General features: G+C 26.7%; 1 protein-coding gene and 1 pseudogene across 1 annotated transcript in view; one reads left to right on the forward strand and one right to left on the reverse strand.

Annotated features, from left to right (window-relative positions):
- Window positions 1–22,675, forward strand: part of Nipped-A (Transcription-associated protein Nipped-A) — a 36,598-nt gene extending 13,923 nt beyond the window's left edge. The window contains exons 23-57 of the mRNA XM_015514558.2: window positions 564–747; window positions 1,025–1,257; window positions 1,340–1,460; window positions 1,541–1,674; window positions 1,732–1,893; window positions 1,965–2,219; window positions 2,287–2,563; window positions 2,632–2,837; window positions 3,133–3,303; window positions 4,039–4,179; window positions 4,270–4,596; window positions 4,657–4,761; window positions 4,829–5,179; window positions 7,890–8,038; window positions 8,200–8,438; window positions 8,514–8,890; window positions 9,009–9,281; window positions 9,345–9,595; window positions 9,663–9,834; window positions 9,901–10,068; window positions 17,885–18,133; window positions 18,191–18,376; window positions 18,457–18,553; window positions 18,630–19,009; window positions 19,073–19,217; window positions 19,278–19,420; window positions 19,624–19,798; window positions 19,864–20,116; window positions 20,184–20,277; window positions 20,713–20,928; window positions 21,019–21,201; window positions 21,420–21,563; window positions 21,647–21,788; window positions 21,851–22,047; window positions 22,113–22,675. Of these exons, the coding sequence (XP_015370044.2) occupies window positions 564–747; window positions 1,025–1,257; window positions 1,340–1,460; window positions 1,541–1,674; window positions 1,732–1,893; window positions 1,965–2,219; window positions 2,287–2,563; window positions 2,632–2,837; window positions 3,133–3,303; window positions 4,039–4,179; window positions 4,270–4,596; window positions 4,657–4,761; window positions 4,829–5,179; window positions 7,890–8,038; window positions 8,200–8,438; window positions 8,514–8,890; window positions 9,009–9,281; window positions 9,345–9,595; window positions 9,663–9,834; window positions 9,901–10,068; window positions 17,885–18,133; window positions 18,191–18,376; window positions 18,457–18,553; window positions 18,630–19,009; window positions 19,073–19,217; window positions 19,278–19,420; window positions 19,624–19,798; window positions 19,864–20,116; window positions 20,184–20,277; window positions 20,713–20,928; window positions 21,019–21,201; window positions 21,420–21,563; window positions 21,647–21,788; window positions 21,851–22,047; window positions 22,113–22,325 (7,113 nt within the window). The 3' untranslated portion in view covers window positions 22,326–22,675. The remainder of the gene's footprint in view (window positions 1–563; window positions 748–1,024; window positions 1,258–1,339; window positions 1,461–1,540; window positions 1,675–1,731; window positions 1,894–1,964; window positions 2,220–2,286; window positions 2,564–2,631; window positions 2,838–3,132; window positions 3,304–4,038; window positions 4,180–4,269; window positions 4,597–4,656; window positions 4,762–4,828; window positions 5,180–7,889; window positions 8,039–8,199; window positions 8,439–8,513; window positions 8,891–9,008; window positions 9,282–9,344; window positions 9,596–9,662; window positions 9,835–9,900; window positions 10,069–17,884; window positions 18,134–18,190; window positions 18,377–18,456; window positions 18,554–18,629; window positions 19,010–19,072; window positions 19,218–19,277; window positions 19,421–19,623; window positions 19,799–19,863; window positions 20,117–20,183; window positions 20,278–20,712; window positions 20,929–21,018; window positions 21,202–21,419; window positions 21,564–21,646; window positions 21,789–21,850; window positions 22,048–22,112) is intronic.
- On the reverse strand, window positions 11,361–12,514 carry LOC107166054 (beta1,4-N-acetylgalactosaminyltransferase A pseudogene; annotated as a pseudogene).
- Window positions 22,676–22,810: the final 135 nt, after the last annotated feature.

Genomic DNA, 22,810 nt, shown 5'->3' on the forward strand with positions numbered 1-22,810 from the left:
TGCAGGTATGGCATCTTCTTAAGTTTTAAGTATTAAATTGTTAGATTAAGACTTTTGAATATCTAAGATTTGAACTATAAATCACTTTTTCTCAAAACCATATATTTTGAGTTGTGGCAGTCTTATTTTAGAAGTGTGATAATAATAATTAAAATATATGAGCTTTATATTTTTGTTCATAAAATTATAGTCTTAGGTTTCTAAACATGTGATTAGATAATTGTATACCCCTATTGTATCAGTCCATAGTTATGATTGCTTCTATTAAGATTTTATAACCGCATTGACCTAAATTAATAAATATCAATATATGAGTATTTAACATATATTCATGGTTGCTATTAATAAAAAAAATAAAAATATTATCAAAGTATAAAGATGGCCTTAGCACGCTTGCAAAGTGATTTTAACTTATTATTTTAAAATAAAACTAAAATTATACTTAGTACACACATTCAATATGGGTATAAAAATGTTCCATAACTTAATTGATAGTAAATTTAATCATTAAATAAATTGAATTGGATTTAAAAAAAAAAAAACTTAATTTGAATTTGATTTAGGTCCACGAATTGATGAAGAAACAATTAGGAGATTTAGGTGATTATAGAAACTTAACTTTAAGTGGAACAAGACGTTTATGGTATTTAGTTCAGCTATTTCCTACGAGCTTTAGTGATATGTTTTGTTCACATTTAATGGATATAATGAAAAAAATGTTTGAAGTTCTAATCCAAATGAAAAAAGGTAATTTTTAATAACTAAGTAGAAATAGATAGTTTTATTTCATATTATAATCATGTTACCATGGTGTCTCACTTTTTTGCTACATCATAGATATGTGTTATTTCAAATTCAATTTGTAAATGGGAACATAATGGACACAAAAATGAACTTGTGTCTATTTTTTGTTTGAATAGCCTTTATTAGCCATATACCTACCAACTATCAACCTGAGAATGTTATAAATTGATTTATACCATTAACATTTTAAATTTAAATATCAATGTATTTATTAAATTAGGAATTTCAAAGAGCGGAAGCTATGAATCAATAATGGTGATTATTATTGAAATGTATAAACAATTACCTGTAGCCAATTATAGGCACATTGAATCACTATGTAGATTAGTTTTGGATAGTGAAAAAAGCCTTCAGGTGAGCATACTATCTCCATTTCATATGCCACTTTTAGGATGTTTGCTTAAATATCCAACTCAAATTGTGCAACTATTTTTACAAGATAATCATATAAAGGTAAGAAATTAATTAATTAAATATTTGATTTGAAAAATTTATAAACAGAAATTAATAATATTGTAACTATTTTATGATATAGGAACCCAATTGGGTAAAATATTTACACATGATGATTGCCAATGAAAAATGCCAAACAATACGCGAAGCTCTTCAAGGTAGTGGACGTAGACTAAATGAGTTAATTACAACTTCTCATTCAGGTGACTAACTACTATTACCAATTAATATAAATTTATAGTTATTATTAATCAAGGAAATTTTATTTGTCAAATTTATTTAGATCCTACTAAAGTTATTGAATATGAAACAGTTAGGATTATCAATTCTATTGTACGGCTAGATAAAAAATGGATTTATAATCAAACAGATTTAATTATATCATTATCAGAACTATGGGCGTCTGAACACTACCAAGTAAAATAATATAAATCAAATTAACATAAATCAAAATTAACTGTATAATTATTATAGGAACATTTTTTGAATCCTGGATATCTTGAATTCTCTCACTGGAATGAGCCAAAAATGTTAGCAAAAGTGTTGCTTCAGTATTTTATTCATAATCCTAATCAAGTAGACTTACTTTTCCATTTGATCAAAGCATTCTGTTTTAGATTTGTATCTGATTTTCAGGCAAGTTAAAATTAACAACTATTTTATTATTGTTTTTGTTTTTTTTATAAATCAGTATTTTTATTTTTTAGTTTTTAAGAATATATTTAGAAGAAACAGTTGCAAAAACTTTCTCTCCTCAATGGAAACGTACAGCTTTCTTTCGCTTTGTTGAAATATTTCAAGATAATAACATGAGTAATCATTTCAAATCAAAAATTTTACAATATATCATACTACCTTCAGTTTCGGCTAGTTATGAAAATAATGAGCAACAAGCTTTAATTCATGGTACAACAGATCCATCAGATTCAACAGGAAATATTGTTACATCTTATATATATCAGGTACTGTTCTTTTGAAATAAATTCAGATTAAAATGGATATTAAAATGAATTAATACATTTTTTTTAGTTAATTGTACATGAACTACCACCAGGAATTGGTGAAGACAGCATACGTATTCATCTATTACAACTTGGATGTATGTTGGTTGATGATTTTCCTGTCAATAAAGAAAGTGCATTTAGCCCAGATGGACTCTGCGAAAATTTAAAACGAGTTATGAGTTATGCTTGGCCATGTTTATTAGAAAAATCTTGTGTTGATCCAACTGCTCGTTATAGTGGCCATTTGTTACTGTCATACATAGTTGCTTCATATCATGTTAATAGTCGAATAATTTTACAAGGTAAAAAAAATAAAAATGTTTTGATAATGGATATATTATATTGGTACTTAACATTTCAAATTTTATAGTATTTCATGAACTACTTAAAGCATATCACGTTGAAGTGAGAATTGTTGTTCGGCAAGCATTGGATGTAATAACACCTTCATTATCTATTCGTTTGAACAATGGAAATAAATTATTATGTCAATGTACAAAGAAAATTATTGTTGAAGAAGCTCATTTGATGCAACAACTATTCCATGTGTTGCATTTAGTTGTCAGACATCACAATGTAATTTTTAATTAGTAAATATTTATATTTAGAAACCTCTTTTTAATAATTAGTCAGACTATTAGTCTTAAAAATATGTATGTTTCAATAATGAATGAATTAAAACATATTTTATTATATACAGAAAAGACTCCATGTTTAAGAACCATAAAATTTGTCACTTACCGTAACCACTTATTTTTCTTACCAACCCAAGTATTTTGTAATGGTGCTTCCTTGTGAATTTAATATTTTAATTTTTCAAGATTATAAAATTTTTTTTGTTACTAATTCATATGAATTTATAATTTTATAGGTTTATTATCCAATCAGACATAGACTTATTCAACATATGTTAAGTGCCATGCAGAGATTGGGTTTTATGGCATCTGCTACTTTTGAACACAAAAAATTAGCTGTAGAAATGGCTGAAGTTATTATAAAATGGGAATTGCAGCGAATTAGAGATGAAAATAATGCAGCTGAGGTAAATTTATCTAACAGTCATATATATTAAACATTCTTTAATTTTTAATTTTTCTTGTTAGTCATCATCATATCAATTTTAAAGCCAGTTTTTTTTTCAACATCAGATAGTTATTATTTCTATTATTAGCTAATCAAATCCATTTTTATTTAGATTTAGTTTAAACAAAAAGATACATTTTGGGCGCCCAAACTTATGCTAATTTAATCAAAACATTATTTCAAATTTTTCCGTTATCTTCTTTTTACTTAACTGTGTAATTAGCAAATAGCAAATCCATGGCACGCAAAATATTAAAATGCTTTATATAATATTTTATTTTTAATAATTAATAATAAATAATAACACAAATTGTTTTTCTTATTTATAAATACATGAAATATTTATCATAATTAAATGGCACGAGGAAAAAATTATGTAATTTTTGTTATGTATTGTAAAATGATCATCCTTGTTTTACCATATTAATTACTGTAGTTTTATATTATTTTACTCTTATTTCTAATTGGAATTTTTTTTTTTTTGCTTAGTTCAATATTTCTTAGTTAAATAATTTATTCTTTAGTTATTTGACTCAACAATTTGTTTTGTTTTCTAATTTCTTTTTCTCTTGCATAAGAATAACTCATTTCAAAAAACAATGACAATTAAATGCTTTTTTATTCTAAACTATGATTAGCCTAGTATTACTATAAGTTTTCAGTATACTTACAGATATTGTATTACATATTTTAGAATTCTATGGAAGGAGTTGTAAAAAAAATTAAACTTGAACCTTCAGTCCTATTACAATCAGATGATATTGACAAAGATTTATCAATTAACAAAAACGATTTTGCAGTTGTTTTCAACTTTTTAGCGAAAATGTCTTGTCAGGTTTGTTTTTCAATTATTATGGTTTATTGAATATAAATAATGTAGAAATGTTAACCATTTATTAATTTATAAACAATTTCATTCTTTAAGGTCAATGATGGTGTTGCTGGTGGTTTGGCAGAGCTACTATCTAAACGATGCATAACATTATTAAAAACTGCTTTAAAATCTGAAGCTTTTATGTCCAGATGTATTGATATGATAAAATTAACATGGATGGACAAAACATTTTGTGCTGTATCAACTTTGGAACCAGCTGCTAATAATCCTACTACTGCCATGTCTGTTGCAAATATTGCATCAGCGTTTGATGTTTTAACATTTTTTTTAACTACGTTACCAAAAGAGCAACTTTTAATCACAATTAAACCTCTCCAAAAAGCATTATATGAATGCATTAGTACTACTAATATGAAGGTAATTGCAATCAAAATATATTTATTATTACATTTTCATTTTGGATATCTATTATTTTAGATTGGACGAATGGCACATGTATTTCTTACACGTTTAATTTACATTTTCCCCATGATAAAACCATATCTTATTGAGCTTGAAGAACTATACATTTTAATAAATGTGGTATGTTATCATGTTTATTAAATTATATTTAATGTTATAAAAAATAATTATTATCTGTAAATTTCAGTTAATAGATGAAAGTTTAAACAATTTTGAGAAAAATATATCACAAAATTATAATAGATTTTTAACATGTGTAATAATGTTAAAAGCTGCTAGTGCTAATAATGCGGCTTTTATCGATAACTTGTCTTCACGATTTGTACATGTTCTACAAAAAGTATGTCGAGAACAGCCACAATCTACAAATACTGAGTCATCAATGGGAATAAGTGAGCTAGTTATTCAAAGTCTAGACTTGATGAAAAACAGAGTTACAAACATGCATATTGAAACTCGAAAAACATTTATTGGAACTATCCTTGTGGGCTTGATTGAAAAAACAAATGATTCAAGAATAATGAAAACAATTTTAAAAGTATGTTTTATGTTTATTTTTGTTTCAATTAAACTACAATTTGCATCAAAAAATTACAAACGAAATTTCCTTTTAACCAGATGTTGGATGTTGTACCCTCGAGTTATGAATATTTTAAGACGTATAAATTATTTACAATTTTAAAATAACTTGCTTCTAAATTAAAATATAATAAAATGCCTATGAAATGATCTAAATAATAATCTTAGATTTAATGTTTTTAAGAGGTCAATTCACTCTAAATTGTTGACTAACAGACTCTCAAACATGATTTGCTGAGTGTAAGATTTTTACACAGCATTTAAATTGTTTAATATAAATTGAATTTGTCATCATAACATCAAAGCTAAAAGAGTTCCCTTTAGCTCTATCATTTGAGATGACGAGATAAAACTGAGAAAAAATATCGTTATTATTACTACGTGTGGATTTTAGTAGTTACAAAAAATTTTGGATGAGAGTTACAGTGAGTGTAAAAAGTATTCGTACACTCCGTGTTTTTGAATAAATATACACTTTTCTTTAAAATATTTTATTTTTATCAATAAACCAACATTCACATAGTAATTAATATATTACTAAATGTATTACAAAAAAAAATCATGACGATAATAATAATAATAATAATAAATATTACTACAATAAATATTCGTACACCCAATAATTTTAACTAAATAAATATTTTTAAATCATTACATATTCCTGTTTAATATTTTGTAGGGTAGCCTTTGGACCTTAATATAGCCTTCAGTCTCCTAGGCATTGAATCAACCAGATGAGATGTTGTTTCTGCAGTTATTTTATTCCATTCCTCTTTTAGAGCGTTTTTTAGAGTTTCTTTGTTTGAAATATTATGCTTTCGGATTTTTTTGTCCAAATGGTCCCACAAATTCTCAATAGAATTAATGTCCGGAGATTGTGGTGGTGTAACAAGATATTCTGTTACATTTTTAGACAACCAAGCCTTGACTTTTTTTGCAGTGTGCTTGGGATCATTATCTTGTGTAAACACAAAATCGTCCTTGATGCCCATTTTTTCAGCACTTGCTATAAGATGTGACTTCAAAATATTTAAGTATGTCTTGGTTCATAATGCCGACAATAAAGTGCAAGTTTCCAACACCCTGAGCACTCATACAGCCCCAAACTATTACGGAACCTCCTCCATATTTAACTGTAGGTTGTAAATTCTTTGGTTCCATTTCTGCATTTGATTTTCTCCACACTAAACGTCTTCCATCTGAGCCGAAAATATTAAATTTACTTTCATCTGTAAATATTACTCAGTTCCAAAAATTAATAGAGCGATGTAAGTTGCCACTTGCAAAAGCAAGCCTCTTTTGTCTATTTTTTTTATTTACAAAATATTTTCGACGAGCTGTTCGACAATGGTAACCACTGTTTTTCAAACAATTTCTAATTGTACTTTCACTAACATGTACTCCAGAAAAATTTGCAAGATTTTGTGCTATTTTAGGAGCGCTAATTTTTGGATCCATTTTAACTTTTCGTATGACTGTTTGTCATGGTCCAAAAGTTTTTGTGGTCAACCAGGCCGTCGCTTATTTTTGTGACTTTTACACTCACTGAATCGATCTATCACATATTTTACAGTGCTATGAGCTCTTTTGACAATTTTTGATATTTGACGTAATGATTGGCACTGATTATGCTATCTCAAAATCAGTTCACGTTCAGTTTTATTTGTTTTACATTTTTTTCGACCCATCTCGTAACAGAATGATATTCCAATAATATTTTGAAGCAAACTGAATCAGGAAATTAGAGGTAATCATTAATAATGGGTATACGTTTTTCTTATTGTTAATAATAATTAAATTATTATTACTATTATTTTAATTATTATTATTATTTAATATTATTAATATAATATTATTCTGAGTAAATAGGCTTTTCCATCACTAAAATTGAAGTGTACAAATATTTATTGCAGTTATATTTATTATTGTTATTATTATGATTATAATATTACTGTTGTCATGATTTTTTTTTTTTAATACATTTAGTTATACATATATCAATTACTATGGAATGTTGGTTTATTGATAAAAATAAAATATTATAAAGAAAAGTGTATATTAATTCAAAAATACGGAGTTTACGAATACTTTTTACAATCACTGTATATACATTGGTTTGTTAGGGTTGCTGATAGTATACCCAAATATTTTGGTAATAATAATAAATATAAATATATTTTTGTTCATTATTGGGTTGCTATTGGTTATAAAATGTATTATTGATGAATAAGAAATTAGCAATTTATTATTAGGTACCTATATTAAAAATTGATTCACCTCTATAAAGCTAAAAATGCAAGAAAATATATTAATAAATATAATTTTAGTCCTGTATTTTAAATGAATGGTTAAAAATCTTTAGTGGTGATGGGGTAAATCCGTGAAAAATTTTGAACATTACTAACTACATTGGGTTTAAAACGACGAATTAAACATAGATTTTGAATCATAGAAAGTTGGTATTTTTAACGGGCAAAGAAGTGCAAGGGGATCAGCAATTCATTAGTATAAAAATAAATAACCTAGTAGGTTCTTGGTTCATATTTATATTTGTGATTGTTAGTTTGAAATTTTCACGTATAACAATTAAACTTATCTTTAATAGAAAAAGGAATTGTTTAATATATACATATAATTATATGCTTTTATTACTATATTCTGTGTTTTAGATGTTGGAAGAATGGATGCATAATCCTCCAACTGAAGGACCCAATTTGCGTGAAAAATCTATATTATTGGTAAAAATTATGCAGCATATTGAAAAGAAATTTCCTGATCTGAATGCTCAATATTTAGATATTATTATTCACATTTATAGGTAATTTTTTTCTAACTAACAATTTTTATGTCTGACATATAACTTGTACCATGTATATGGTTATAAATTTATAATTGACACCAACATTTCATTGTTATTGTTATTATTATAACTATACTTATCATTTTAATAATAACTATTTCAATAAAAATATTTTTCAGAGATGAAGAGTTGCGTAATTCAGAACTTGGACATAAATTGGAAGCAGCCTTTCTAAGTGGTTTACGGTGTTCACAACCTGCTGTTCGTGAAAAATTTTTTACTTTATTCAATCAACAAATTAATACTAGATTGCCTGAACGTTTACTATACATTGTGAGTTCACAAAACTGGGAACCAATGATGACTCATTACTGGATAAAACAATGCATTGAATTATTATTAGCTACAGTTGATCCAAGTAAGAAACTATTTCATCTTGATTTTTTTTAACCCTGACTATAAAAATATATATTATTTTCTATATGTGCTTTAGATTTACCTGTGACATTAAAAGATTCAAATTCATCAACTTCGTCAAAATTACCAACAATTAGAGAATTAGTCAATAACTGTGATACTTCATTCATTGAAGAAATTCTTAATACTAATGAAGACATTGGTGTAAAATCTGAGTATGCAATGGACACTGATCAAATAGTGACTGATAACATAGAAGTTATTGAGGGTGGAAAATTAGAACCATTGATAAGTAGACACATAAAATTTATGGATAATCTAAAAGCAATGAAACTCGGAGATATCTGTTCAGCCATAGCCCAGCTGTGTCATATGGATTCAACTTTAGCGGAAAAAATTTGGCTTGTATTATTTCCTGCTATTTGGGAGTCATTAAATTCCACACAAAAAACTGTAAATACTCAAAATTATTTTAATGCTCCAATACTATTAAATATGTCTACATTTTAACATGTACACATAAATATTAAGTCGTTAAGTAAAATAGTTCTTTAAAAAATTATTGTTTTAGATATTATTACCTGAAATTAATCAATTTATTGTAAGTGGTATACACGTTGTTCAGAGAGACGTTCATCCAAGTGTTATATCTACATTCTTTGAAGCATTATTTCAATGCCAACCAAAAATACATTTTAAACCAAGTGTCATGTTGTATGTTGGTAAATCTCATAATTTATGGCACCGTGTAACTTTGTCTTTAGAAAAAATGATGATAGATAATAACTTTGAAGTAATAAAACAAGATTGTTATGAATTTGAACCAGAAATATCACCACAAAGAGTATGTTCTTAAAAATATCAATTTTTAATTATAAGTTAACTTCATAATAATATATTTTTATAGGACGTCATTGATACATTAGCAGAGATGTATAAACAGCTTAAAGAAGAAGACATGTGGGCTGGTTTGTGGCAAAAACATGCTCAATATCGAGAGACTAAAATTGCTCTTGCGTTAGAACAACAAGGGTTATTTGAACAAGCTTTATCTACTTATGAGTCTTTAATTGAAAAATATCAAAGTGAATTTTCTAGTTCTCCTGCATCAGTCATGGTCTTAAGTGAAGCACGCTTATGGGAATCACAATGGATTAGGTAAATAATTAATTTCCAATGATATATATTTATATATTTATATGCATTACAAAATTGTATGTTAAAGATGTTCAAAAGAGCTCAATCAATGGGACATTTTACTTGAATATTCAAAACTTAATGGTCATCTCAACCCATTTTTAATACTAGACAGTGCTTGGCGTATACCCGATTGGCATGTAATGAATGAAGCATTAAGTTGTGTTGATAATACTTGTCCTAAAGAATTTTTGTGGAAGGTATTAAAAAAATATTTTGTGTTATTATAATTTTCTTATTTTCAAATATTTATTTTTGTTTATTAGATGTATTTATACAGAGGGTTTTTAGCAATTTGTCATCCAGATGATCCAAATTTACCCTATGTTACTCGAAATGTAGAAATGGCTAGTATACATGTAATTAGAGAGTGGAGACGGTTACCGCATATTGTATCACATATACATTTACCATATCTTCAAGCTTCCCAACAGGTAAATAAAAATAAAATATATATTTTTTATAGTTCAATGTGATCAATCATACATTTAGTATTTTAATTCAATTAAATAATTAATTATTTAAATAAAGAAGCCAAAAACCTAGTAATAACTTTGAGATTTCTACATTAATATTTTATTCCAAAACTTACTTTACTCAATACATAAAAAAAAATTATTGGTTTAAATAAATAATATTGATATTGAGTTTAACGAATACAATTATATTAAACAATATATCCATAAGAATAATGTTATGTTTATTTTGATAAATTAGGTTATATAGATGATATAGGAGTGCTGCCACTAGATAATTTCTTCTCAGTCTTTTTCTAAATTGTTATAATTTATAACAATCACCTCGATTAAACAAATTGTACCTTTTTATATAATTTTATTTTTTCAAATAACAAAAAATTAATGTTTATGGTAAAAAGTTACAGGGCTATGTTTTCAATTATATTACAAGTACAGATAGTAATCTACCTCTATTTTATCTATGATTTTGTTCAGACATTAATGGATGTATACATATAATCACATTTATTGAATATTTAAGAAAAAAAATATTAAGTACAAAGATAATTTGTTTATTACAACAACAAATTGTATGATTATGATATTTTATTCATTTAATAAATACAAATTATCAATATCATAGTATATATTTAATACATACTATACTGTTAGTACAAAACTACTAAAAATATGAATTATAAAACTATTTAATTATGTAATAGATGAACGTGATTTTGATTCATCTTTGTACATATATTGTGTTTTGATCATAATTTATAAGTACAAATTTAAAATAAAATTTAATATGAAACAAATTACTTCACTAATGTAATATAATATAAAGTTTTAACTTTTTTATATTTTACCCCAATTACAAAATACCACTAATCTCACTTTACTTCTTGCAGTAATTACATTTATGTTAAAATTTAAGATCAGACTTCTTTAATATAATTAAATTTTTTATAATGCATTTTGAAGTTTAGTAAGTAAAAACTTAATATAATTGTTCAAAACATATTAATTTAGAGCCGATCATGACAAGGTACTTAACTTAATTGCAACCTATGTAATAAAGGTTTAATTTTAATTAACAGAAGAGTGTCTAATCTTGTGTTAATTGTAAAATTAATAGTCTATTTGTAAGGTTTATAATAATCAATGAAATACATAATTATCCAATATAATAATACTTAAATATATAGTAATATTAAATTACCTAAAAGGATGATAAGTTGTAAAAATAAAAATAAAAATCTTCAGACGCATAAAGATTTCCATTATTTAATATTATTACTATTGACTTTATTTAATAATAAAAATATACTATAACAAGGATTGAGTCTTACTCACATTGTGGTTCCATTTTGGTTTCTTGGGTTTTATAGTTTCTATATTTATTTTAAACATTGACCAATAGTCTTGTATATAATGGTAATTGTTCATATTTGATCAAATTGTAGGTAACTGAATCAACACCATCTGTATAAAACCGTTTAGGGCCATTTCTTAGATATTTCATCCTGTTTTCATTTGGTATTTCTTTTTCATGTGTTAACATTGTATACCTTGATATATATGACTGATATCGACAAACTCTATAGCCTCTATGGTAAACTCTATTAAATAGATCATCATCTTCACCACCCCATCCATAAAACACATTTGAAAATCCATTAATGTCATGAAATTGTCTTCGCGTCATTGAAATAGCACCACCAAATATAGTATAATATGGTAGTTTATAATTAAAAACATTTATACTAGTACTCATGTGTCTAGGACAGCTTGTACAACCATAAATATTATTGATATTTTCTGGCAATAGATCAACATCATGGAAAATAAAACATCCAGCTAGAGATCGCATTGTTACCTCTCGATAACCAACATTAAATAATTTTCCGCGGTTAAATTCAGCATCAAATGTTTGTTCTACAATATATATTTGATAATGTATATTTTGCTTTTGTAAAAATGAATGCATATGATATAAAAAGTTTTGAAGTTGTTCTGTTCGATTGCGATAGCATACTATGATTGCAGTATGATGTTCAGGTATACAATGTTTTGGCATCCATTCTCCACCTGAGGAAACAAATTGCTTAATAAAGTCAAGTTGTTTACTGCTGACAGTTTTTTGCACGTTTATTAAACTTGTTTCTTCATTAACTTCAACTATTGGGCATGAACTAGCGTTGAGAAGTTCATATTCACCAGCACTAGTCTTAACTAAAAATCTTGGAATATCATTTGAATTTATGTCAATAATTGTTGGAAACAAAATAATATATGCAACAATACCAATGGATAAAAAAATACATATCACACCAACTCTTAAGATCCAATATAATAATACTTTTCTTTTAACATATTTCAAGATGAGATTCATTGTACATAATTTATCGATATACGTCACTAGTTACTAATAATTTAACATTAACAACAATCTAAAAATCACATAATTACGTAAAATATGATAAATTATAAAAATAAAAAATAAACATAAAGTATAAAATATTTTAATCACGGAGACGGAAGAATATTTTTCAGTTTATTTTAGATAATGGTAGTCTTAATTCTTATCTATGTCTATAGTTGCATTTTTTATGAATGATATGATACGGGAAAATACGATTAAATAATTTACAAACATAACCTCAATCTCAATTATTAATAAACCCATGAGGCCATGAAAACCATAGACCTATTAATAATAATAGTTCTATGATGAAAACCATGAATAATATTATATTATAACGATTAAAGATTACTAATTACTATTGTACTTTGAAGTTTGAACCCTAATTGTTTATAACTTATCGACTAATTGGATTTATACTGTCACCTTGGATTCAGCGATATCGAATTTATCACTAGCTCTTGGTCTTCACAAATATTGAAAAAATAGAAGAAACCACCAATGCTTTGATGAGCTGTATCTCACATACCAATCAACGAAAAATAAAAACGTTGGCTTGAAAAAAAATGGTCTTATTAATTCATGATATTTTAATTTTATGTTACCATTTGATTATCAAAAGTTGATAGTGGTTTCACCAATAAATATAATGGTGAAAGAAATTTAAATATTATTCGTTTTTTAAAAACTTAAGCCTAAATAACCTAAGTTTTGAAAAAAAAAATTTAATACTTTTCGAGTTAATTATATTATAGTGTACCTACTTAAATGAATCGCTCTGTATATCGAAGTAATAAATAATTCGCTATAGTTTGGTAGTTTCGCCGGTATTCTGTTCAATTATTTATTTATATGTAACCTCCTGTCTCTTGAACGCTTAGTTTTAAATCTAAACGTATCCATACGCAGATACGTCCAATTTCTTCCTTGAAAATATTGGACCAAATTCTTACAATATCATAGTATTATAATATGCATTACATAATAACAGTGGCGTATTAACCTGTCCAAGAATAGATATAGACATAACCTAATCTAATCTCAGGGAAATTAAATTTTTGTTAACTTATATGGTATATTCCCCCTGTTTTATTCTTTTTTTATGTTCTCCATTTAATAATTATTAAGACTTTGATTTTGGTTGACGCCCTTGTATGTAACAAGACTTTTATTAAATAATTACATTATATAAAAAATAAAAAATTGCGATGACCGATGAGCACACGCTCCAGTGAAGTAGTAATATAATTAATTAATTAAATAAATACAGAGAGAGAGAGAGATTTAGGTTATGTACAAAAAACAAAATAATTAATAATATGTGGCTTGCTTGGTAAACTGCTAAACTGCGAAAATGCTCAAGTTTGTTGTGTGTTGTGTAGTTGTGTGTACGTGTTGCACCCGATGATTGACCACCCGGCTTTTTAGCAACAAACTCTTGCCACACATACATTCAGGGGTGTAATTAAGGGGAGGAATGAGGGGGATAGATCTCCTTAAACATTTATTTTCTGCTTACATTTTATATTAGGTGGGGTAGGTTACTGTATGAAGCTTATATTTGTGTTTATTATTAATTTTGTTAGTACTTATATTAAAATATGTTATGCATTATTATAAATAAGATTATAAAATATTACATAGGTTTAGGTAATATATCAAAAATGAATAACACGATTTTTTTGGTCATTGTGAGGGTGGAGGTTACCCCCTCCCCCTCCTTTGCGCACTCGCATGTCTGTCACCATCTGTCAAGTTCGGAGCGTCAGTATGTTATAATATAGAAATTATGTTCAAATGCTGTATTGCTGTCATTGTTTCTTTTTCTAAATTAATATTTTGACGATCAAATGATGAATATAACCACTATGACGCCAAGTTAACAACTCTTAATCGAATATCTCAATGTTTTCCTTGCATACCAAATATTGCAATACCACGGAACGAAATAAACAATTTCCTTTAACTTAGGGAATTAATTGATATTCCGTTTTTAAATAAAAACAAAATTTAAAATATAGTATATAACATTTCACTGTTTTAGCTTAATGCCACAATGTAATTTATATCATGTAAATGTATATAAGTATATTCAATTTTGTATACGACAGGCGTCACTGCGTCAGCCAGTATCGTACATTTCCGCTGCTGATGACGACACAGTAGCTAGGTACTAGGTAGTATTGCAGCAGACTTAGGAGTAGTGGGGGTCATAAAGATGTGTGGCAAACAACCAGCGCGTTGCTATGTAACAATACTGTCAATAGTTCAATACTACAATGCGACAAACTTAATACTTCTAAAGTTCTAACAACTAATTAATTTTTTGGACTTTTCTCTTTTGATGGCTCTTCTGCATACCGAGTACTCGCGTTAGAAAAAGAAACCACGAAAATCGGTTAGAACTTCAGATATAACTGTCATGAGAAATCGCCACACGTTGTAATAATATAATATAGAGATGTTAGATATAGGAATTAATTATGTGTTTATAAATGTATAGATTCTTCCTCTCATATTCACGAAAATAGACAAATTAACAAATTAATAATGTAGGTGGTTTTGAATGGAAAGATGAATGTATTGGTTTTATTTTTTTATCAAAAAACTTTTTTAATATTTAAATGAATGATTTTAGACAAAATCGATTTGTTGTATGTGTTATGAGCACCACGGTTTATAGGCTGTGATGCTGCATTATATTTTATATTGTGTCTTCAGTTATATCCGAAAGACGACAATTTGTTGTTCCGTTTTTTGTAGTAGGTGTAAACCAAATTATGTTTTGTTTATTAAGTGATTGTTTAGAAAAAAATACACACTTTAAATTAATATAATAATATATATACTTTATTAACTCTTAATGTTATGGTTATTCATTCTGCGTAAGCACACTATTTAACTCGAATGAGTTGGTCACTGGACTGAAAAGTTGACAAGATCGATATACAGTCGCCCTGTCGTGTATAAGCAAAAAATAGTTTAGATGCCTACATACAGTACATATCAGCATCCAGTGGCGTCAAAACATGTACTTATGGCAATTGCCATAGGTGACTTTAGTAGGTAGTAGGATTACCTTTGTCATCCCAAATTTATTTTGATAATCGCATTAGACATTAAGTTAATTGTGAAAATATAAAAACTATACTTGATGTGTGGTAATGTAATTATAAGAGATAGGTGGATGTCAAAATTGTTTGTGGATGTGTCTAAAGTCATAGGTAAATTTTTGAACTTTAGCACCACTGCCAGCATCTAGCCATTTACTATATGTCTATAGTATAGTTAACATAAAGACTACCTTTATTCTAAGTTTAACGTAGTGTTGGGTACATAACATATAATAACGAAAAACTGTGACTACAATGCTCTTAAATACAAAACTGTAATGTACATAATACATATACTTAAAATTTTAACCAAATAAAGAATTAGATATTTATTTTAATTTTTTTATGTCTGAAATTTGATTCTTAAACCTATATACATATAAAATGACTGATAATTTCGTTAATTGTTGTATTTCAAATTTTCAAAACATTGTTATTCATAGACTTGAAACTTTTCACCACTTTATCATCATAGATGTCTTTATTGGAAAACAAAAAAAAAACCAAAGGAAAAAAGTACTACCAAAAAAAAGCCATGAAAATAAAAACCAAAATTTTATATTGAACATAATTAGATCAACAATATAATTTACTAGGTATTCTTTGGCCAGATATACTCGTACTTATATTATGTAATTAATAAAAAATATAAGTTATCGATATTGTCTTATAGTATAAGTCTAAAGATACAAGTTTTCAATATCGCGCAGTGGCGTGGTGAACTAAAAATATTCCAGAGGCGACCCCCCATATAGATGACCCACCCCACATGTATTTGCATGTAAATAAGTACAATCCTTGATACCCCCCCCCCCCCCCAATATTTGAAAAATCCCAGAGGCAATTGCCTCTGAAATTACTCTTTGCCACGCCACTGATTATGCGTATACTATTATCATAATCTTCTCATAATTTTTTTGTACACTGTTTTTTGACGTTTCTGTTATGCTACTCCTATTTGGATTTGGGCTAGCTTTGCTAGATGCTATCTAAATTGTTGGATGTGTTTGTCTAACTGATTTACTAAACCTATTATTCCACCCTTCGGTTACCTTTATGGCTATATACTTATACATATATATATATAAATTATATATACTTTATGTTATATTATATAAATTCATTAATCAAACGTCATTAACTATATCCTAACCATACTCATGAAAAGTGTTTCCTTAAAAAATAGCTTCTATGTTACTCTGGGGTGAAAAATGGTGCATATCTATTTTTGTTCATGTGCTAATGTTGTTTACAAAAACTACAGTGATTACTCATATATAAATCATATAATTGTATTTAACAAGACATTACTATATTAGCATACAGAAAATAAAACCAAAATGACAATATAATCAGAGAATTAACATAATCACAAAATATAATATAATCGATTCGCAATTATCAATATTATAAATTATATAAATTTATTATGCATACATTTAAATATGATGCAATTGTAAATTATTATTTTTTTCCAATTTATATAGCTACTATAGGTTTTATAATATGATAGTAATAATTGCTATATTATGATTGAATTTTCTTATAAATTATGTTTCAGAAAAAATATACGTACCTTTATTACATTGACCTTATAGTATAAGTTCTATGCTATATATTATTATATAAAAAAAAATACATATTTTTTATTGAGAAAAATACAAATGAGCATAATAAGTAAATTATGTGATATAATATGTAATCTGACAAGTTAATCTTTTAATCTGTCAAGATGTATGGTTGAAACCTTAGATCACAATATAGTATATGATCTAAGGTTGAAATTGGGGAAATATGATAAGATCATATAAAAAAAATAAAATAAATAATTTTACTCTTATAAAATTACATATGATGTTCTATAATATGTAACATTATTTAGTGGGAGAGCTGGTTGTAAGGGTGGAGACTTTTTAGAATAAGCTAGAAATTTTAATGCCATGATTGATTTTTTCCTTTCAAAATTTTGACTTATTTCTTATTCAATTATTTCGACTTCATATAGTGATGTTGTTTGTAATTAAATGGTGTGTTTTTCCTATTTCTAAATAAAATTTTAATTCTGGACTTAATCAAATTCTAAGATTAGAATAAAAATTTTAAGTGATGAATTATCAATATTTAAAACTATGTAACAATTAATACAGTAGGTACCCACAATCATGCACAGAAGTTTATTATTTTTTATGAAGATCAGATTTCAAAATTCTGTTGGTTGTAACACATAATTATTTGTTTTTTAATATTTTTGCCATAGATAATGGAATTATCTGAGGCAGCTCAAATACACCAGGGGTTACAAGAAAAAGATACAAATAATTCATTGCATAATATGAAAGCAATTTTAAAAACATGGAAGAATCGGTTGCCAGTTGTTGCTGATGACTTAAGTCATTGGAGTGATGTATTTGTTTGGCGACAACATCATTATCAGTTTGTTATTGAATATTGTTCCCGACCCGAACAATCCACAAATGCAGTATTAGGGGTCCATGCTTCTGCTCAAGTAAATACACTGTTTAAATTTATTTTTTCAAATAAATAATTATACTCTTTATTTCAGGCTATAATACACTTTGGCAAAGTTAGCCGTAAACATAATTTAACTGGAGTTTGTCTTCAAACATTATCTCGATTGTATACAATACCTAATGTACCTGTAGTTGATTGTTTCCATAAAATTAGACAACAAGTAAAGTGTTATATGCAAATGGCATCCATATCATCTAATAAACATGAAATTCAAGATGTAAGTGTTTATAATAAATATATAATGTACTTTTGATTGATCTTGAATAAATATTCTGAAATATTTATTTCCTGTTTTAGTGTTTGGAAGCTATTGAGAGAACAAATTTAAAATTCTTCCAAAGTGAAATGACTGCTGAATTCTATGCACTTAAAGGGATGCTACTTGGTCAAATTGGTAATTGTATTATTGTATTCTTGTATTCTACATATTATATCACTCAAATAATAATTATATTTTATGAATAATAAAGGTAAATCTGAAGAAGCGCACAAAGCTTTTTCAGCAGCTGTGCAATTACATGATTCTATGGTTAAAGCTTGGGCACTTTGGGGGGAGTATATGGAAGAGTTCTTTACTAAAAGTTATCCAAATCAGACTATGCAAACTGGTGTAGCTGCAATAATATGCTTTCTACAAGCTTGTCGTCAGCAAAATGAGTCTAAATACCGAAAATATTTGGCTAAAGTTTTGTGGCTATTAACTTATGATGATAAAGAATATTCATTGCTTAGTACAGTTGATACACATTTCAATGGAGTTCCTCCTGCATTATGGTTGCCTTGGGTGCCACAGTTATTAACTACATTGGCAAGCGATGGTGGTTCTTTATTACAAAACTTATTGATACAAGTAAAAAATATAAAATGAAAATAAAATGTCTTGTTTATTATTATTATTATTTATAACTTTAAGGTTGGAAGATTGTATCCACAAGCCGTGTATTTCCCAACAAGAACACTATACTTCACGCATAAAATTGAATATAGAGAACGTTGCAGAAATTCTGAATTATTAGCTGCGGCCAATAAGCAATCACAAACTAATGATACCACACAAAGTACTAATTAATTTTAAATAATAATTAATTTTATTTAATATTCATTTAAATTATTTATAGATTCCACTTCTTCTCAAAGCACTGGATTAACTGATTCTTCATTACGTGCCACACCTGCAATGGTACGTTTTTCTAAAGTAATGCATCAGCAACGAGAAGTTCATCCAACAATTGTACTAACTTTAGAAGGCATAGTAGATCAGGTAAATATTTCTATCTTATCCTTTTATATTAACTAATATTCGGTATCTGTATTTTATAATATACAGCAGCTAAATAATGCATATAATATAAATGGTAACTTGTACCTAATGACTGTTAAAAATTTTGCTTAATATCAATTTAAAAAAAAAAAAAAGCTTTTATAAAAAAAACATTAACTAGTTATTTCATACATAATTTCTAGATGGTTTGGTTCAGAGAAAATTGGTATGAAGAAGTACTGAGACAACTTCGTCTTGGATTAGCAAAATGTTATAACATTGCTTTTGACAGTCGAGGATCTGTTGCAGATGCCCAAATAACACCTCATACATTAAATTTCATAAAGAAATTAGTATCAACATTTGGAATTGGAATAGGTAAAATTTATTTTGCAATAATTTTATGTTTGAATTCTATGTTAAATTAAATAATTTATTTTCAGAATTATTAGCAAGTAATATGGCTGCAAATAGTGCTGCTATATCTACTAAAGGGTCATTCCCAGGTTCTGGATCTGAGAGTTTAGCTAAACGGGCTCAGACAACAATACAAGATCCAGTTTTCCAAAAAATGAAACAACAGTTTTCCAATGATTTTGATTTTACTTTGCCAGCAGCCATGAAATTACATCATATGATTTCAAAAATGAAAAAATGGATTAAAATATTAGAGACCAAAATTAGACTTTTACCAAAGTAATATAATATTAAAAAATTACCTCTCATTTTTATTTTAGTTTTATTGATTACATTTTATTTACAGATCCTTTTTAATTGAAGAAAAATGTAGATTCCTCAGCAATTTCAGTCTTCAAACTGCTGAAATTGAAATTCCTGGAGAATTTTTACTTCCAAAGGTATGCATTTGTATCTTAAATTATGTGAATTTGTGTATAAAAGCCTATTAGTTTATTACTATAGAAAAAAAAATCTAAAACTTACTTTAATAACTTATGTTTAAGACTTAATTAAGTGGTTATAATAAAACTATGAAAGGTTGCTAACTAAATACTTAAAGCTCTTTGATAGCCTTCCATCCAAGAATAATCAACTAAAGTAAAAGCATTTTTGATTGGTAACTAGTATACCTTTTCTGTCACGCCATGCCAATAGTATTACTAATATTTTTTATTTGTATATTTTTCAATTATAAATTCAAAATTATTTTATCCTCTACAACTTTCTTTTACGTAAATGAAATTTTACTAAAAAAAAGATTGATCATTAAATGTTAGTAAAATCCATAGAAAAATATTAATAATATAATATATGTACATTTTTTTGTATTATAGCATTCGCATTATTATGTTAAAATTGCTCGTTTTATGCCAAGAGTTCAAATAGTTGAAAAGCATAATACGTCAGCCAGAAGATTAGTTATGCGGGGTCATAATGGTAAATTATATTCTTATCTAGTAATGCATGATGCTGGTTTAGGTGATACAAGACGTGAAGAACGAGTCTTACAGTTATTACGGATGTTAAATCATTACCTGACCAAACAAAAAGTACATAAACCAAATAATTTATCTTAATTATAAATATTTAACAAAAATCAACTTGAAAACTAAAAAAGTATGGTTATTTTTTATTATTAGGAAACATCTCGCAGATTTTTATATTATACAGTACCCAGGGTTGTTGCTGTATCTCCACAACAACGGCTTGTTGAAGATAATCCTTCATCATTATCATTACTTGATATTTTTAAGTCAATGAGTACATCTCAACCTTATGATGATTGTATTGAACATTATTATCAACGCCTAGCTAATATTCAAGTAATATATTATTTTTAAAATAATTAAAGAAACAACCAAAAATTGTTTTCTCTATGTTAAATAATAATATGTGTCATAGCAAATGCACATGAATTGCCAAATATGAATTTGTATATGCTTGAAGATAGAAATAATAAATTCAGCTGTGACATTCTCTTAATTTGACAGTGATAAAATTTTTTCAAACTCATTTTTTGTTTTTTTGTTTTTTTTTTTAGAATCAAGGAACTCAGGCAAATATTCAAATGCTTTTGGATGTATTTTTAGAAGTACAAAAAAGTTATTGTCAAAGCCATATATTGAAAAATTGGGCGACTCTAACATATGCTTCACCAACAGATTATTGGACATTTAGAAAAATGGTTTAAATTTTTTTTAAATACGTTATGAAAATCAATTTTTTGTACTTTTTAATTTATGAATTAATGATAATTTATTTGTCTAGCTTACACTTCAATTATCGTTATCATGTTTGGCTGAATATGTTTTACATCTTACCAGGATTAATCCTGAAATGATGTATATACACCAAGACTCTGGGTTGCTTAATGCTTCATACTTCAAATTTGATGTAGATGATAAAAAAGGTAATTATTGTCATATATTAATATTTGAAAAATTAATAAAATTAATTTAATATACATTTTAGGTGAACTAGTTTCCAATCGGCCTGTTCCCTTTAGATTAACTCCCAATTTTGTTGAATTAATGACTGATATCGGTAAAAATGGCCCTCTTACTGCGAGTATTATGGCAACAGCTCGATGTTTTAATCAACCTAACAATAAAGTTCAAGCTATTCTTAGGGCAATACTCAGAGATGAAATGATCACCTCTTATAAAAAAGTAAATCAATATATCCCTTATTTTCTCATGTAAATAATAATAAATATTTTTATATTTATTTATAGAAATTGGAAGATGAACTTTCAACTGATAGAGATGAAATATCTGGTGACATAATAATCAGCATGGTTACAAAAGCAGTTAATTCCATAATGCATAGACTAAATAGCCTAGCAAATTTTGATGGTGCTGATAATAAGGTAAGCACAATTGTAAGTGCAGCGTCATCAGTTGATAATTTATGCAGAATGGATCCAGCATGGTATCCATGGTTATAAACATTTTTATGAAAAATTTGTTTCTCAAATATTTATAGATCTCTTAGTTTACATTCACTACTAATAAAGTAATCAGAAGATTTTTATTTAACCTTTTTCTATTTTACTAATAATATTTTAATATTTTTTTATGTATATATGTATGTATAAATATAAATAATCGTGTAAGTGAATATTTATAACATGTAATTTATAATTTATTTTTACCTTAGATATTTAAGTACTACATTGTATTATAAACTAGTTCTTTATGTATGTATATCTGTATGTATGTATTGTATTATAAATTATTCAACATTTATCAATAATATTGTCTTTAATAAAATTTAAAAAGCTAATAAACATTTAAATCTATTGATATAAGTTAAACAAAATAATTTATTGAAAAAAACCAGTGCATAAGATAGTATGTAAAATTCAGTTCAAACTGCTATGCAACATATTTATTGTTTTTAAAACATTTTAACTTTTACTCATTTAAACTT

The sequence above is a fragment of the Diuraphis noxia genome, unplaced genomic scaffold, assembly GCF_037042655.1.
Source record: "Diuraphis noxia isolate RWA-SAM2 unplaced genomic scaffold, SU_Dnox_SAM2 contig0002, whole genome shotgun sequence".
Classification (NCBI taxonomy): domain Eukaryota; kingdom Metazoa; phylum Arthropoda; class Insecta; order Hemiptera; family Aphididae; genus Diuraphis; species Diuraphis noxia.